The following is an 18,002-nucleotide window of genomic DNA, read 5'->3' as shown; positions in this document are numbered from 1 at the left end:
TAACAGGCAATTAATAGAAAAGGAAATCCCCAAATCTCCCAAGCATATGAAAAGATACTCAAACTAATTAGTAATATGAGAGATGAAAAAATAGCAATGAAAAACTGGACTATGGGGTAAAAGGACGCAAAGAGTAAGCAGATAACCAGCACAATGTCCAATCTTTTTGGCAATCTCTGCTTGCTTATCTACCAGATTCATCTTCTCATCTTTCTTTGTAACTCAGGTATAGAGAGTCGAATATATTCATCAGTGAACAATCTTTCAAAATTTATCCAGTGGAAGACCCATTTCATTCAGTGCCCATCTCTGCCCTGCTCTCTTCCCCGGGAGGCCGAACTGCACAGGTTACCTGCTTTTAGTTGGGTTTGGTCAACAGTAGAGGTCATCAGGAGAATCGAGGATGGAAAAGAGAGAAGGCAGGTATTTTTTCCTTCTGACAAGTTCAGTTTCTGTCTCACCAATGAATTTATAACTCCAGACCTCAACAGGCTACGGTTACTTTGACCTTTCCACTTGAACCTTCAGTTTTAGGAATCTTAAGAGTTTTATGCCATTGTGAATTCTTATGTGTCTCCCAATCTATTTTTTTTTTGTTTCCTTAAATAATTTTAAGCATGGGACCGGGTTATTAAGTTACTATTATTAAATTCTCCTTAGTAAAATCCTTTCATGGTGCCATCTCTTTGCTGCCTTGACTCAAACTGAATCAGCTATGGAGAGTTTCAGGGCAATAACTACTGGGATACAGGACTTTTACAAATTTTTTAGATTTTATTTTAATACGGGATCCACTTGATCATACTTATCTGCTGAAGCAAAATAATTCCCATCGTTATATAGCAGAAGCAATGTATGGGAGACTAATTACATATTACCTCATATCACTATTTCTTTCATTACTGTGGTTCATAAACTGATCTCAGAGACAAAATAGCACAAATCTAAGGCTGCACTATCATAGATCAGTAGAAACTTGCATACTTACAGGATTAACACTGTCTGGATTCCAATGACCAGCTGAATATGTTCAAGATAAAGCAATAGTACATAATTCAGATTAGGGATTGGCAACAAATAGCTTTTCCGAAAAACAAGTATTTTCCCCAAGCATTATGGGCCTTTTCTAACCCCATGTTCATAGCCAGGTCCAGCTGCATGTTTCCGATCTTTGGTGGTTCTTCCCATAACCTCCTTAGAGAGTCCATTTCTGGCTACCTTATCTCAGAGGGATGGTTCCATACCTACCAGCGATTACTAGAGCAAGTTCATTTCCCCTGAGTTTATGTTACAATTTATATTTGTATTTTTCTTTACTTATTATTATCTTCTCCATTAGAATGTAAGTTCCATTACCTAGGACACACCACAGAAGACCTTTAACAAATATTTTTTTAGTGAACAAATAGTGAACAGAGTGGCACAAAGAACAAATAGAAGGCAGAAGAGCATTAATTCCCTTCACCACCACCACCCTTCATTTATGGGTGGTAGGCCTTGTATGCCCTCCTTTGTAATCAAAACATACTTTTTAGACTGATTCCCTTGCACATATTCAAGCATGTTAGCCTTGCCTGAGACTGTAAATATCTCTAATGAGGAGGACTGAAGACTGTGTTTGCCTTGTTTTGCACAGCATTCGGCACAGCCCCAAGCACAGATGGACGCTTCATAAATATTATTGAAGGATGATGACACAGAGGATTATTTAATACCTTCACGTGGAGTGGAGAGAGGCCTCGGGCCACATATATACTTTAAATGTGCTTTATTTTTCGAATCATTTGAACCAAAATGATTTCAACACAGACTCATCTGCAATCACAAATCAGACATATTTAGAATGACAAAGCCCCAAAGAATGCCATTTTCAAGGCTGAAACTGTATTATTCCAGGGTAAATGGAATCCTTGTTCTAGTGACACTGTAAGAGTAGAAATTAAAGACACTGAAAGTTGTCCCTCAGGGAAAAACTATTATCTGTGAACAATAAAAGTTTGTCTGAATAATTCATCAGTTTCAAGGGTATAGTCCCCACCGACAATTCTAGAATTTAATGTGTCTCAACTCTCAGTTGTCATTCTGGAGCCCAGCATTTAAGGGCTTATTCCTACAATTTCACTAATTTAAAAAAATAAGACCTAAATGGGAAATCACTGTGAAGATAAAATTTTTGAAACTGCATTTAAGAAAGAAGCTTATGAGATATCCATTATGAGAATCTGCATGGGAGCTACACAACAGATCAAATACCCAAAACGAATCACCACGTCAGAGGCCCACAGAATTCTGAATCCCAACCAGCCAGCATGAATAATCCTTTTAAATGGCCACTTACATATCAGAACAGGTCCTTTGTGAAACTTATAAGCAAGTTCTCTGGTTTCTGACTGAAACAGAGATTTATTGGGAAGAGGGCATAAAGTGAAATTAAGAACTACTGGGAAATTTCCACAAGAAAAGGGGACAAATGGTTTTTGTTGTCAGAATCAAATTGGCCTCTCCTGACCAGACTATGGAAAGTTGCTGGCTATCTCAGCTACTTTGAGTAGTTGAGTAGTATTAAGGACCATCCTGATCAAGTTGTAGTTACTGGGCAGATACAACCATAATCTAAATCAAAAGACCTAGTCACAAATCAAATGCCCAGGTCACTTTCTTATTAGCTGTGTGACCTTATTATACCTATCACTTAACCTCTCGACCACTGATTCAACATCTTTAATATGGTGAAAGTAACACCTACCAAATCACCTTACTAAGTGATTGCAAAGGTCCAGTGAGATCAAATGTATGAAAGTTCTTTCTAAATTATAATATTCTTAGAAGTGCAAGGAGTAATTGTTAAATATACTCAAGCAATATTAAATAGCTGACATAGCAATCAGGGTCCCATATGACTGAGTTCTCAATTTCTGAAAATGGCCCATTTTTGCTTTGTTCTCTACAGTTTTACTGATTTTTTTAATAAAGGATATAAGCAAAGGAAAAGAGGTTTAAAAAAAAAACTAAAACCATAGAACCATACATTCTACTCTCTGATGCTACTAGGCAATAACTACTGTGATATAGGACTTCTAAAATATGTTTTAAACTGAGGTTCATTCATCATCATGAAGTTACTATCAATAACTCTTAGAAGAGATAAATAAAGTGAGGTCATTCTCAAAGTATGCGATTCTTCTCCCTTCTAGGGGGAGGAGAATTTACCTCTGAGTTCTACCTCAGAGAATAGACCTCTGGTAGGAGGTCTACCTACAAAAATCAATTGTATTTTAATTACTAGCAGCAAATAATTGGAAAATTAAATTTATAAAACTATTCCACTTATAAGAGTATCAAAGTATCTACAATACTAAAGAATAAATTTAACAAAAAATGTGTGAGACCCCTACACTAGACTACAAGGCACATGTAAGAGATAATTAACTACAAAGCATGCAAGAAAACTTAAAGAAAACAAATTGAGATATACCACACATTCATGGACAGGAAATCTCAATATTAATAAAATGCAATTCTTTCCAAATTGTTCTACGGATTCAACAAAATTCCAATCAAAATCCCAATAGGCACAATTAGAAATTTACAAGCTGATTCTAAAATGTATATAGAAATGCAAAGGACCTAGAAAGAGTGTGGGGTGTGTGTGTGTGTGTGTGTGTGTGTGTGTAGAAAAAAGTTAGTGATTCATCTAATTTCAATACTTATTTTAAGACTTCAATAATTAGGACCATGTAATATTGGCCTAAGGATGGAAAAATAGATCAATGACACAGATTAGAAAATCCTGAAGGAGACCCACATATACATGGTCAACTGACTTTTAACAAAGGAGAATGGAAATTACTTTAAAAAAAATAGATTAGAACAATTTGATATGGGGGAGAAAAGCGAACCTCAACCCCTGCCTTACACCACACAGAAAAATTAACTCAAAATCATCATAGGCACATACTGGCAGATTTCACTCATATGTGGAAAATAAAAAGAAATAAAATAGGGCCTGCCTGGTGGCGCAAGGGGTTAAGCACTGCACTGTGAAGCTATCTACAGCCTCTGCAGCATGAGTTCAATCCCCTGCCAGCCAAGGAGCTCCACACACGGTGCAGCATACCTCTCTTGACTCGCCTGCTGCTCCCCTCAGCAGTATATTTCAGTCAATCTGCCTGTTCTGCTCCCTACTCTGTCTCTGTTGAATCCTCTCACCCCCCGCATCTCTGGCCTGTACCCCAGTTCTTACATGCATAAATAAATAAATCTTTAAAAAAAGAGAGAAATAAAAAAAAAGTTACCAACAAAACTAAACCAAAATAAACTCTAGAAATATGAATACAAAACTGAAGATGCTAGTGGGGGAGGGAAGGTAGGAGTGAGAACAAGGGATAAGAGAACACAATAGTCTAAGGCAAGAACTAAGGTGTTTCGGTTGTGGGGTAGTGTAGTGACATGCATCTGAGGACGTTTGAACCTATTCCCCTTAATCATTGACAGTGTTGTAAACTAATGTTACCTTAATTTAAAAAAAGAGTGAAAACAAAAACAAAATCATTATAGACTCAATTGTAAAAAATTAACAAGGGTCTCTCTGACCTAGGGATAAGAAAAGATCTTACAGAGGAAAAAAAAATACATAATAATGATACAAGAAAAAATTAAACTGTACCTCATCAAAATTTAAAATTTATGCTCATAAGAATATACCACTAAGAATATGAAAACACAAGAAACAGGAAGGGAAAAACATTTGCCATACATATCATCTGACAAAAGACTTACTATCCAGAGAATATAAAGAATTTCTATGAATCAATAATAAAAAAGAGAACTCACATTTTTAAATGAGCAAATACATTTTGAGCATACATAACACAGTTACACAGTTAGACAATAAGCATTTGAAAGTGAATTCATTATCTCTACTTATTAGGATGATAAAAATCTAAACCACAGTGAAATAATAATTTACACTTTCTAAAATAGCTGAAATAAAAAGGGCAGATAGTACCAAATACTAATAAGAGTATAATACAATAAGAATTCTCTCAGGCAATGCGAGTGTAAAATAGAAAATAACTGGGAAGTTTCTTTTAAGATTAAATATACATCTACCCAACAACCAGGATTCTGCTCTTAGATATTTACCCAGGAGAAATGAAGATGTCTCCACAAAAAGACTTATATAAAAATGTTAATAGCAGCACAATTCAGAATAGCTAACAGGAGATTGGAAAAATAAATTGTGATACATTCATACAATGGTATTTTACAGCAACAAAAGGTAATGAACTACTAATGCATGAAGTCAATGGGGATGATTCAAAAATAAACATTAAATAAAAACAATAACATATATATTATATGGTTCTATTTATGTGCACTTCAAGAACAGCCAAAACTTATGTATGGTAATAGAAATTATGACAATGGTTGCTTATGGAGGACTGGAAGGAGGCACAGGAGAAAATTTTGAGTGATAGTTTCTATATCTTAACTTGAGTTATCTTTCAAAATTCATTAGATTATACCCTTAAGATTACTCATTTCACTGCATGTAATTTTTACTTCATGAATGAATGAATAACACCAAGAGGAAATAACCACAGAAATTCAGAAGGTCGGATTCTGTAAGACAACCTCAAAAATCAGTCTCTTCAAAAATCATTGTAATGAAGTAAAAAAAAAAAAAAAGAAGATTGTGTTAGGTTATAAAATATTTAAGGGACAGAACAACCAATTGCAATAATTGTCTTGAATGGAATGATGCTTTGGGGAAAGCACCCATAAAACATTTTGTGGACTCTCAGAAAATATGAATATAATCTTGGCTTTAGATGACATAAAAACATATTAATACAAAATTAGAGATTGTCAATGGAAAAGTAAAGCAAATTACAAAGCAGTATATACTTTCAGATCTCATTTTGGTATTACAAGAGGCAAATATATACATATTACATATATTCTGTAACTTTATGAGATTTATAATTATATAAAGAGATCTGATAAGGAAGATACATTCATTCATAAACATATATAACTCAGGGAGAGTGATATGTTTACAGTTCTTATTTATCTGAGTTTTCTAACTTTCCACCATGCACATGTATTATTCATGTTATAACATACGTTGCATGAAAATATTAGACTCTGAAATTTACTATTTTATAAGTTAAAGTAAAAGATTGTAATGATGGGTTAGTCAAGGAGAAAGAAACCCAATATTGTTTGAATCTCCTATGTGCATCTACTGGGCAATTTCCATGTGTATCTCGTTTTAGTCTCACAGAAAACTGTAATGTATTATTTCTATTTTTACAGAACTAATATGGATACAAGCTAGCATTTTCACATGCTATCTATGTGTACTTAATAACCTAACCTGAAAGCCTATGTTCCTTCCATCTCACTGACATATTTCACAAATTTTATTACTAGACATTTATGAAGTCTTTACTACATACCAGGCACTCTGTCAAATTTTTTGTGTGATCCACTATGGTCATATCGCAGAACAATCCATGAAACAGCGATACTAATATTGGCCTCATAATACTAATATTAGACAATTGAGGCATAGGAATAAAATATGCCTCCCAAATTCCATAGCTAATAATGACAGAACCAAGATGCTCCTCCTAGAATATACACCATATCCTAATGTCCCAGGCTTTCCACAAGCTCCAATACAGCAGGAAGAACTGAGTGACAGCTACTGACAAAGGGGCTATCAACATCAGAGATTTTCCACAAAGGTTTTCATGAGACAGGCTTGCTTACCTGTCCAGGGCCGTGCTGGTAGGCATACTCCTCCCAAACCCTCGGACCCCCATCTGGCGGAAATATGGAATGCAAGGGAGGTTGGCGGCAATAATGGCCAGGGAGTCGGAAGGGCTCACAAAGAAGCCATTTTGGCCTAAGATCATATAACGGTCCTGTGGGAAGGAATGTGTGAAAATGGTCAGAGGTACCTGCCGCTAGCATAATCCATTCCCATAATCATCACAAGCCACTTCACTGCCATCCTCTATCTAAACAACCTAAACCAACTTGAATGAGGCCAAAGAGGTCATAGGAAACCATTTAAATCTCTGATAGTGTAGGGTCCAGAATATTGAGGCAGCTAAGAATGTGTTTCACCAGCTGAAATGTGCATGACTACATCTCAGGTTTCAGTATCCTTCACAGACGTAATTCCTGCTTTCCCTCAAACATGAAGCAGAACAGGGATTGGTGCTGAAATGATTGGTTCCTAAACATGGTGCTTTCAACAAAACCAGCCATAAATAAAACTTCATTGCATAAAAAATATTTTTCAAAGAAATAGCCTTTTTACAACAATGCTAACCTGGGTCTAAGAAAGGTAGTGGCTATTTAATTGCAATACTTAGCCATTAAACAGCAAAGCAGGACCTGGTAGTGCAGGGGTTAAAGACAGAGCTGTCAGGCTGTCACAAGCCACTGCAGCATTGGTTCCATCCCTGGCCGGCCAGAGTGCAACCCACATGGCTCAGCAGAACTCTCCTGCCTTCCCCGCTGCTCCCCTCAGCAGTGTATTTCAGTAGATCCACCTGTCTTGCTCGCCACTCTGTCTCTGGTGAATTCTCTCACCCCTGCACCTCTGGCTTACACCCCAATTCTTGTATGCATAAATAAATAAAATTTTAAATAAATAAATAAATAAATAAATAAAAATTAAAAAAAAGCAAAGCAGATACAGAGCCAGTTAGGGTCTGCTCCATACATGTCAACTCCAGGATGTATTCATTAATTCTCTGGTTTCCAATGTTTGGCTCATTATATGGTAAGCAAGGTTCTATTTTCACTTCAAGAAGTCTCATCATAAGAATTTTGCCACATAACTAATTGGCTGAAAGGTAACATTGCCCTACATTTTCTAGTGTATTAGTATGCAATCTGGCTTTACAGTCTTTGATTTCACACTTGAAAATATGATCACCAAAAAAATGTATAATACTATGAATAAAGGAAAGCCTTGGAAAAGCATTGCTAGGTACAGTCTGCAAAAGAAAATTCTTTGTCCAGTATTGCCATGAATCTACGCACGTTTGTAAACATGTTCAAAGATTTTTATTTCTGCAATATATTCAAATTTGAATACTTTGTATTTTTAATTGTTATTAATTTTCATGCTTCATTATGTGCTTTTGAGTTTGCTCTGTTGCAAAATTTTCCTATGGCCAATTAGCTATATGGTGAAAACGTTTACTATGAAAATACCCAGCACAGGAAAAAGAACAGGCTGAAAATTTCCCTACTTACCCCATCAGCATCAAATGCAGCTCCAAACCCATATTCCCCTCCTTTCATAGCTTCCAGAAGGGTCGTTGCATATGTCAGGTTTGGGTCAGGATGCTGTCCTCCAAAGTCTTCCAAGGGAACACAGTTTATTGCAGAATTAGCTGGGGCACCCAGTTCATCACACAAAACTTTTCTCACATAGGGTCCCATAACTAAAGAAAAGATATACAACCATGTGAAATCTTTGTAGAACCCTCCAGGGTGGGGTTTTGGGTTTTTGGTTGTTTTTTTTTTTTTTTTTCTGATTAAAACAAAAAGTTCACTTAATAATACAGAAGGGGGAAAAAGATAAATTCTATAATATTTTTCAAGACACAGTAGAGAATAATATTTACTTCAACTGCTACTTATTCATTGAGTATCTACTATAGGCGGGTTACTGTGTTAGATTTATAGAAAGTGTATTCAATAACCCAGTTACATGAGCTTTTTCTCCACAACTTTTCTCAAGTGTTGCCAGAAAGAAATCAACTGCTTTAAAATGATTCATTGTCTATTGCTTTTTACGTATTAAAAGCTTTAGTTAAACATAGGCAAAAGCACTAAAGCACTAAAAGGCTCCAGCAGTGTTCTTTGTCTCTGCAATCATTTTAACTCTGCCAAGTGTCTAATTAAACACTGGAAACCGCTGAAGCACATAAAACTAAGCACATTTTACAAAATAAATGCTAAGGAATAGTATTTTCCAGTTCACCACTCAGTTACAGCATGTCTAACATGGAACTCCAATGTTAGGGATGGAGGGGATTGTATTCAAAGACCAAAACATACAGATCCCACATCACTGGGCTCTTAATCTAGACATAGGATGAGTCAAATCTACATGTCAGTGACTGTCACTATAAGACTAGTCCATTCAATGGATATTTATGGAATAATTAGATCCAAGAAAAAGAATGGCTTAAGTAAAAGAATGACCACAGGTAAATCTTCAAGAAGGAAGCAGTATTTCTCAGGGACTCAAAGGGAGAATATAAATTTGACAGAGTGGGGAAGCCATCCAAATGGAAAGAACATTGTGAGTATGGGAACAGAAACTATGGTAGGACATACAGCACTTTGGGGACTAGTCGATAATCCTGTTGGCTGAAATATATGGAAAGATTTGCTTTCTATTTATTTTTCACTAATACAAAACAAACCTTTTCATTTTGCCTGTGGAAGAGAAAAAAGTTTTCATACAATGGATAAAAAATCAGAATAGCACCAGATTTCTCAAGTTTACTACAAATGGTTGTAAGACAATGGAACACTGGCATAAAATTATGAAAGAAAAGAATATCAAATCTCCTATTCAAAATGAGAGATTCCTCAAAAAATTAAAAATACAAATTCTATGCAATCCAGTTATCCCACTTCCGGGTATTTACCCGAAGAACACCAGAACACTAAATTGAAGAGACAGCTACACTTCCATGTTCATCACAGCCCTGAAGTCTTTCAAAGCATTCCAAACATCTGAATATACACACACGGGACAACATATGAATCTAACCTTCCTCATATCCCCAGAAACCCAACATGTGTAGAGGTCTTCTTAATATTTCTTTCCCACTGATAAGTAGAAGGCTATGAATTTACCTCCATGCATTGCATCAACTCGGATCTTCAGTTGGCTGGGCCCAGTCAGCAAACTCTTGATGGCATTAAAGTCAAAAATGTTCCGAAGGAGGTTGAGATAGATATCCACTGGATCCACTATCTCCACTAAGGAAAGGGAAACAGCAGGAAACATCAATGACCAAGGATATTCTCAGAGGTGTAAAAATGAAATCACTATCATCATATCATGAAATACTAATCACAGACCCATGATAACGCCACACATATGGGAAGTGAAGTGTTCACTTGTAGACAAAATCAATCATTAAAGCACAATCAAGATACTACAAATGTCAATGGGTATAAATAATATCAAGTTATAAACTCTTCTTTGCAAGTGAAAAATCAACCACAGAATAAAGTAGTTTATGATAAAACTATGCACTGTTATCCCTACTCCCACCTTCCTCTAAAAAATCCCATACAACTAGATGCTAAAAGGTATCTTGTAACACTAGTTGCCTCTCCTGTGGGGGCTGGTGTAAAACAAATCAAGGAGCGAGCTCAGCAGTGACCTTTTACCAATGCTATCATGCCCACCAGATCCAAGTTCTGAATTGGTGCAGAAGAACATATTTCTGAATTTATATGAAATCTCTTGTGTCTTTCGTACCAATTCAGGAAAATACCAGATTTCTACAAATCCTCACTAAACACACATGTTCATCAGTGCCTGGCACCACCTAATGACTAGGAATCCAAAACAAGTCTTTTCCACTTATTTGATAGATACATAAATTACAGAATACATCCTATTATTTTTCAAACTAGGTAATCAATTAATAATTAATTAATACCCAAAGTATTTTCCTAGAAGCAGTATAGGAACTTTAGGCACTAAAATCTGTCCAAAAGTCATACTTTTAAATTTGTAGTTAAATTTTGAAACTTACATACTTTTTTTCAATTTCTTCAGATAGATAATACTTTGGAATTGTGAATACTTGACGCTCATTAAAATATTATCAATCTACCTTTAAATTTTTTCAGCAAATACAAATATAATATCTAATTGAAGAGATTTTAATATGTGGTCAAATATACAAAGAAAAATACTTTTTTGCTCTTTAATCACAAATAAAATATATGTGTCCACTTAAATGAAATACAAATTATTTTTCAGGGAACACAAAGAGCTTTAATCATCTTTTGACATAAGGATATTAATCTATAAAATCAATTAACAATCTATGAGTTGAATGCCTAAAAATGTTGTAACAGTAGGCTTTGTTATATGAATAATTTACACAATAAAACAAATAATCTATAAAATAAAAGGGCATTACAGAATACATTAGAAATTTACTCACTATAATAAAGGATATTTTGGTAATTTCATACTGACTCTTTAATTCTTGGGTCCCCTGTCTAAATACACTTGGTACTTAGAAAATGTGTTGTGTAGTTTCATCACATGTTCTTTACCACAAACATTTTCACACATAACTAATTGGTCATAAGGCAATTTTGCAGTAAAAGATAAAAAGAACTGGTTGAGTCTGGTTTCAGCTGATGTAGTGCTCCCATTTTTTTTATATAATAAAAATACAGCAGTAAAACTTACTGGAAGTGTGAAATAACAGAGTGTAAAGCCAGATTATAGACTGTACTGAAAATAACACATCAGTTTGCAAATCTTTCAGTAAGCAGTCACCCCTCCAGCCATCAAAACCAAAAGTTTAACAAGCTATGGCAAATACAGAAAAGATAGCTAGTAATCCACAAGTCTTTGAGAGCATTAATTATCAATTCTTTAGCTCATCTAGATGCAACAAGTTGTTCCCTTTGCCATCTTACCAAATTTGTCATACAATATTAGAAGTTGGAGGCAAATGGAGAATCAAGCTCTTCCTAATGCCCCTGCCCCCCCCAAAAGAAATGGTTACATGATTCCTTATGAATACGTCTCTGGAAAATGATGAAAATTGTTTGTTGTTTGACAGTGGAGGACATGAGATAGAATTTTGGTACTAGTACAGAATCTGGCTTAGAAGAAGTATGTGATAAAGCATTTAAATGCAATCCAGGTATGTGTTATCAGTTACATGTGTTACATATAATGATAAGCAATAGCAGCATCCTTCATCTGTCAATGAGTAATACAGAAACTTTCACATCACAATATAAAGCTTAGCTACATACATCCATTTAGTATTTAGAAACTGATATCTCTCTCAATAAATGCAGAAATTTTAGCAAGGAAAAAAAACTTTTGTAAATCCTTTCAATGTTCCTCTTTCATGGGGGGGGGTGATTTTATCTTTTTTAAGACAAAATTAGCCTTATGACCAATTATGCAGCAAAAATGCTTGCTGCAAATAAACTCCCTAGAATTGTGCTACCTGCTCAATCTACTACTATATGGAACAGAAGTGGCAAAAACAAGGAAGCAGGTAGAATTCAGGGAATATTCATGAAAGTTCACATCAAACAGTTCATGCCCCTGATGCAATAAAGTGAAAGGTCATTGACTGATTTGCTTCCAATTAACTGAAACCTTGCTCAACATTTAAAAGAGCAAGATCATAATAAAGAAATTATCCCAAGAGCAGTATATCAATTATACCAAGAATTACCTTCAAATTTTTCTTGGGTGTCAAGAAATCTTTCTACTCACATCCTGCATCTATAGGATTTTAGAAAACTCTTCACACTAACAATGTGACTAAAACAATCAGACTTTGAGCTCATCAAAAATCTGGGTTTCTTGAATAACCACAAAAATTATGAAGATACCAAAAATAAAGAATATGTAAGAGATTTCATTTAATATACTACATCCCTTGCCTTTAGTTGTCAAATCATTATGTTTAAGTGTGTGTGTGTGTGTGTGTGTGTGTGTGTGTGTGCGCATGCACATAAGCTCGCGACCCCTCTAGATTGATCAAAGCAAATTTTGTCCAGTGCCTAAGTCATCAGGACCTAAGCATAACATGACTTTCAATTAATTTCTGCTGGCTAGATAAGCAAGGGGTTGATTCAAAATCTTTTCCAAAAATGTGAAATGTTCGCCCAATACTTTGACCCTCAACAGTCCATTTCAAGCTCTTCTCTGTGCCTAAAGAACCAGGTGACCATAAGACAAGTATATTTTATCTTTTTCACTACCTTAAATTATTTGTGGAATAAGGGGTTCCCTCTTAATATAAACTGTACTTCGGCATATAGGGGCAGTAAAGGAGAAAAAGATGTATTTGCTTTATTGCTACTCGTAGGTCTTCTAGGAAAAAGCAATAGGATATAACTGGGGGTATTATGTACCTACATATGCTATTAATGTTACATGGTTCAATATTAATCTGTAGCTTGACAGGTTATAAGCTAAGTATTTTAGAAAGTTTATTCACACTATAATTAGGATAATATCTTTGCCAATTTTATTCTGGTTATTTGATCCTTAAACCACTTGCCTAAATACTTTTGCACTTAACTGAATTGCTTTGTAAAATCTAACATGGTGTTTGGTACAGAGTAGGTGATCAATAATTGTGCACAGAATCAAACTAAATTGCATGTTTCTGGCTTAGAAACCTTCTATGGAAACTTTAATAGCCTCACTACCGTGCTGTGTCTCTTCTTCACTATTTAATTTATTACAGCACCTTCATCTTAACTAGTTGGAAAATAAAGACATGTTTTGCGATTCATAGCCTTCTTTGAATGCTATAAGAGAGTCAGCTATGAAATTTTCTCCTGTATTGAAAATAACAGAGTTTGGAAAGAGGTTTTTGAAAGGTACCAATTCTGAATATCTTGGCTACCTTCATTCCCAAGAGCAAATAGATCCCATCTATTTGTCAAGAGTTACTTCTAAGATAGAAAACCCAATCACTTCCCTATGGATACACCCTCTAGAAATCAGTCACCCCCAACCTTCGAGTAATTCTACTTCTTCAAAATATGTTCTATTACCTCTAAATGGTTTGAATTTGTTCTCCAGGTCAAATTCTTGTCTTCCTAGTCGAGATAGGTCAATTCGAAGATCAGGACATATGGCATATTCCTCAATGGTTTTGCTGATTTGATAAATTTTGTCAGAGACGACATCTGGCGCAGGACCTAAAATTTAAAAGTAATGCACCACCTAAAATATTTTTTTAAACATGCCCAAAATTAGATAAGAAAATGTTACCTCCTCCTCCACCAAGTAGGATTCATTTGTTCTCTGAACAATAGACAACAGCTCACAGTTTAATTAGCCTCGATATCTCTTAAGCTATATTTATCCACTGTGGAGGAAATTTGGTCAGCCTCACCTGTTTTATGTAGGCTAATAACCCACATGTTTGTCTTAGTCTACTTTTAAGCAATGATATGTCTTCCCTAAAAATAGTTTCACACCTGCCAGGGAGTCCCGGTTATGTAATCAGCTTTATTCAGGATATGAGACACAAACAGGATATGCATTTGACAGAAGTGAGAGATTCCAGATTTAAATTGCAACTTCCCAAGTGTACCTAGAGATAGAAAATAAGGTTTCTACTCACATATCTGCTGCCTACTAATGTGTGAGCTTCCCAGGGTAAGTTATATTCCTATTTACATGCTGTAGTAATGCCCAAGTCTTTAAAATGAGATTTAAAAAAAAAAACTGGATATATTTCCTTATAAGGTCAAGTTCACAATTAAGTTGGATAAACTAATAAAATGAACATGAATTCTATAGTTGTTTTTCTTCAGTGTTTTCTTTTTTTAATTTTTTCTACCTTAATGCAAATCTCTAGATTTTTGCAACAAGTTTGGGATTCAAACAAATTGAATTTAAGGATCTAAAGTATATAGTACAGGGCCTCCCGGTGGGGCAGCGGTTGAGCGCTGGGTTGCGAAGCTGCCCGCAGCCTCTGCAGCACCGGTTCGATCCCCGGCTGCTCCCCGGCCACCTAAGGAGGGTCCCACCTGGCGCGCAGACCTCTCCTGCCGCCCGCTGCTCCCCTCAGCAGTGTACTTCGGTCCTTCTGCCTGCTCTGCTCCCTGCTCTGGCTCTGGTGGATTCTCTCACCCTCCCGCGCTTCTGACTGTACCCAGTGCTTGTATAAACAAAAAACAAACAAATAAATAAATAAAACATGCCTCTATAAAAAAATAAATAAATAAAGTATACAGTACAGATAGGCAGGTAGATAGGTAGGCAGATAGTTTTGTATATAAATCTCACTCATCAACTATACTGTAACTTTCTACTAAACAGAAACTATTTCTTCATTTCTTCTATATCCCAGTCCTTAGAGCTGCACTGTCTAACATAAAAATCACTAACCATATGTCGCTATTGAGCACTTGAAGTGGGACTAGTCAAACTGACTATGTGATATAACTATAAAATGCCAATCAAATTTGGGGAGTTCATTGAAAAATGTAAGACTCCATTAATCATTTTATAGTAGCATGTTAGAATGATAATATTTTCCATATTTAGGGTAAAAATATATTATTCACTTGTTTCTTTTCCCATTTGTTACCCTGGTACTAAAAAAATTTCAATCATTTATGTGACTCACAATGTATTTCTATTTGACAGTGCTGTTTAGAGCATAATTCAATTACTGCCTCCTGACAAATGCTCACTAAACATATAAAAGCAAACAGCATCCAAACTCATCAAATCATATACATTTAATATGTGCTGGTTTTTCATATATCAAGTACATACACCTCATTAAAGCCGTTTTAAAAATCAGCATAGCCCACTGCAGTAGACAGGAGAGAAGAGAGCTAGATTTTACCAAGTTTTTTTTGTTTTTTTTTGTCATATGGTAAAAGTGAAGATCACAATGAAAAAATAAAATTACATGCATTTCAGTGAAAGAAAGTCAACACTATCAGAAAGTCCAGGATTTGTGCTGAAAAATCATGTCTGGCCTTGAGCAGCCAGCAAGGTGACCTTGAGCACAGAGCAGCCTCTCAAGGCTTCAAATTGTTCTGTAAAATGAAGGGAATATTCTAAATGACTGTGAGGTTATTTTCCAACCATAAAAACCTAGAGTCCTGGGCCTCCCCGGTGGCACAGCATGTTGAGTACAGCTCTGTGCAGCTGTCCGCAGCCTCTGCAGCACAGGTTCGATTCCCAGCCAGACAGTGAGATGCCCACATGGCACAGAAGACCTCTCCTGTCTCACCCACTGCTCCCCTCAGCAGTGTTCTCTGTCCAACTGCCTGCTCTGCTCCCTGCTGTCTCTGGTGAATCCTCTCACCCTTCCATGCCTCTGGCCTGTACACCAGTGCTTGTATAAATAAATAAATCTTTAAAAAAAAACAAAACCTAGAGTCCTTTCATACTAAGAAAAAAATCAACTATTCAATCACTTCACTGTTCTGAGGAGTGCAGGGGACCAAGAGATCAAATGGGTTCAAGATTCCAGTATGCTACCTCCTCAGTATGTCACCTTAAACAATTTGATGATTAACTGACTAGCCACAGGGTGCCCAGATATTAGGTTTTGTCCAGATATTGTCTATGAGGATGTTACTGGATGAGATTTACATTTCAGTGGATAGACAAGTAAAGCAGTTGGTCCTTCCCAACAGGGTGGGCCTCATACAACCAACCCACTGTTCCTGGAAGGAACAAAAAAGCTGAGTAAGGGAGAATTTGATCTCTCTGCCTGTCCCTAAACAGACACATCGGTCCTCTAGTGGCTTCAGTAGCAGACTCAGAATCAGTGTTACTTACACCGTCAACTCTGCTCCTTTTCAGGCAGCCACACCCTCAGCTCTCTTGGGTCTTGTGTGGGGCAGCAGGACACGGAGCAGGATCTCTATGGACCCGAGCAGATGGGCTAAAGAAGAGTACCGGAGCCCTCGGTGGCTTTTCAGGCTTTTATTGGGATTTACCAGGTACATGGCTGGCAGGGGTGCTGGCAGCAAATCTTCACTCTTTCTGGGCTCTCCAGCGTTCTCTGTTAGGCTTGTTCTCTGCTCCTCTCGTGGTTCTTCCGGTCATTCTGCTGGTGTCCCCGTGACTCCGCCCTTATAAGCCCAGTCTCTCAGCCCAGGTGAATCCCATCTACATATGCCCACACCCTACTCCAGGTGCCCGCCATCAGGCATGCATTCAGGACCCCAAGGATCCATCATCAATCCTAATGGCGGGAGGGCAGAAAAGCCTGATACTTTTTTACCTTACCCTACAGTCTCCAGCTGCCAACTACAGATCTTGGGGAATCCCAGACTCCATAATCACAACTGTTAATTCCGTGTATCTCTTTATATCCTATCAGTTGTCTTTCTCTAGAAAACCCTAATACAGGCACCTCAGTGGATTTTTCTGAGCCATTTTCTATCCACTTTGCTTGTCTACCATTATATGATCATTGTAAATCTATATAATGTAAGAAGAAGGATATCATGACAAATCATATCCTGAATAACATACCTCCATTGGCAACATTAAACTTCACTCCGAACTCTCCCCCTGGTCCTCCAGGGCAGTGGCTGGCTGTTAGGATGATTCCACCAGCTGCCTTGATCTTTCTGATAATGCAGGAAACTGCAGGTGTCGACAAGATGCCATTCTGTCCGATTATCAGTCGTCCAATCTGGATCATCCAGGGGGGAAAAAATCAATTTAGTTACATGGGATAGAAGGTGTAGGGTAAGGAAAAATGTCAGGCTTTTCTGCCCTCCTGCCATGAGGATAGATGATGGACCCTTGCGGTCCTGAATGCATGCCTGATGGCGGGCACCTGGAGTAGGGTGTGGCATAGGTAGATGGGATTCACCTGCGCTAAGACTGCGCTTTTTAAGGGCGGCGTCACGGGGACGCCAGCAGCAGCAGCAATAGAAGCCGAAGCCGAAGCCGAAGCCGAAGCCGAAGCCGAAGCCGAAGCCGAAGCCGAAGCCGAAGCCGAAGCCGAAGCCGAAGCCGAAAGAGAAGCCTAGAAGCGGCAGAACGAACGCTAGAGCCCAGATAGAGTGAAGACTTGCTGGGGGGCTGGGAGGCTGGGGGGCCTCCCAGCCCCCCAGCCAGCACCCCTGCCTGCCATATGCCTGATGAACCCCAATAAAAGACCTGCAAAAACCCAACTAAGGACTCTGACTCCTCCTTTACCCGGTCTGCATGGGATCAGAAACCTGCACTG

General features: G+C 37.2%; 1 protein-coding gene across 1 annotated transcript; it reads right to left on the bottom strand.

The window, feature by feature from the left end:
* Positions 1–6,476: 6,476 nt before the first annotated feature.
* LOC119254047 (phosphoglucomutase-like protein 5) lies at positions 6,477–17,483 on the bottom strand. Its single transcript, XM_037521229.2, has 5 exons — positions 17,297–17,483; positions 13,837–13,983; positions 9,904–10,029; positions 8,284–8,474; positions 6,477–6,935 (listed from the first exon to the last, which is right to left on the bottom strand). Exons 1-5 carry the CDS (start codon positions 17,466–17,468, stop codon positions 6,777–6,779), a joined length of 795 nt encoding a protein of 264 aa, XP_037377126.1. The 5' UTR covers positions 17,469–17,483; the 3' UTR covers positions 6,477–6,776.
* Positions 17,484–18,002: the final 519 nt, after the last annotated feature.

This window comes from Talpa occidentalis, unplaced genomic scaffold (genome assembly GCF_014898055.3).
Source record: "Talpa occidentalis isolate TD23 unplaced genomic scaffold, MPIMG_talOcc4v2.1 talOcc4.274, whole genome shotgun sequence".
In the NCBI taxonomy this organism is placed as follows: Eukaryota; Metazoa; Chordata; class Mammalia; order Eulipotyphla; family Talpidae; genus Talpa; species Talpa occidentalis.
Note: the sequence above shows the minus strand (reverse complement) of the source record. Positions and strands in the feature narration are given on the sequence as shown.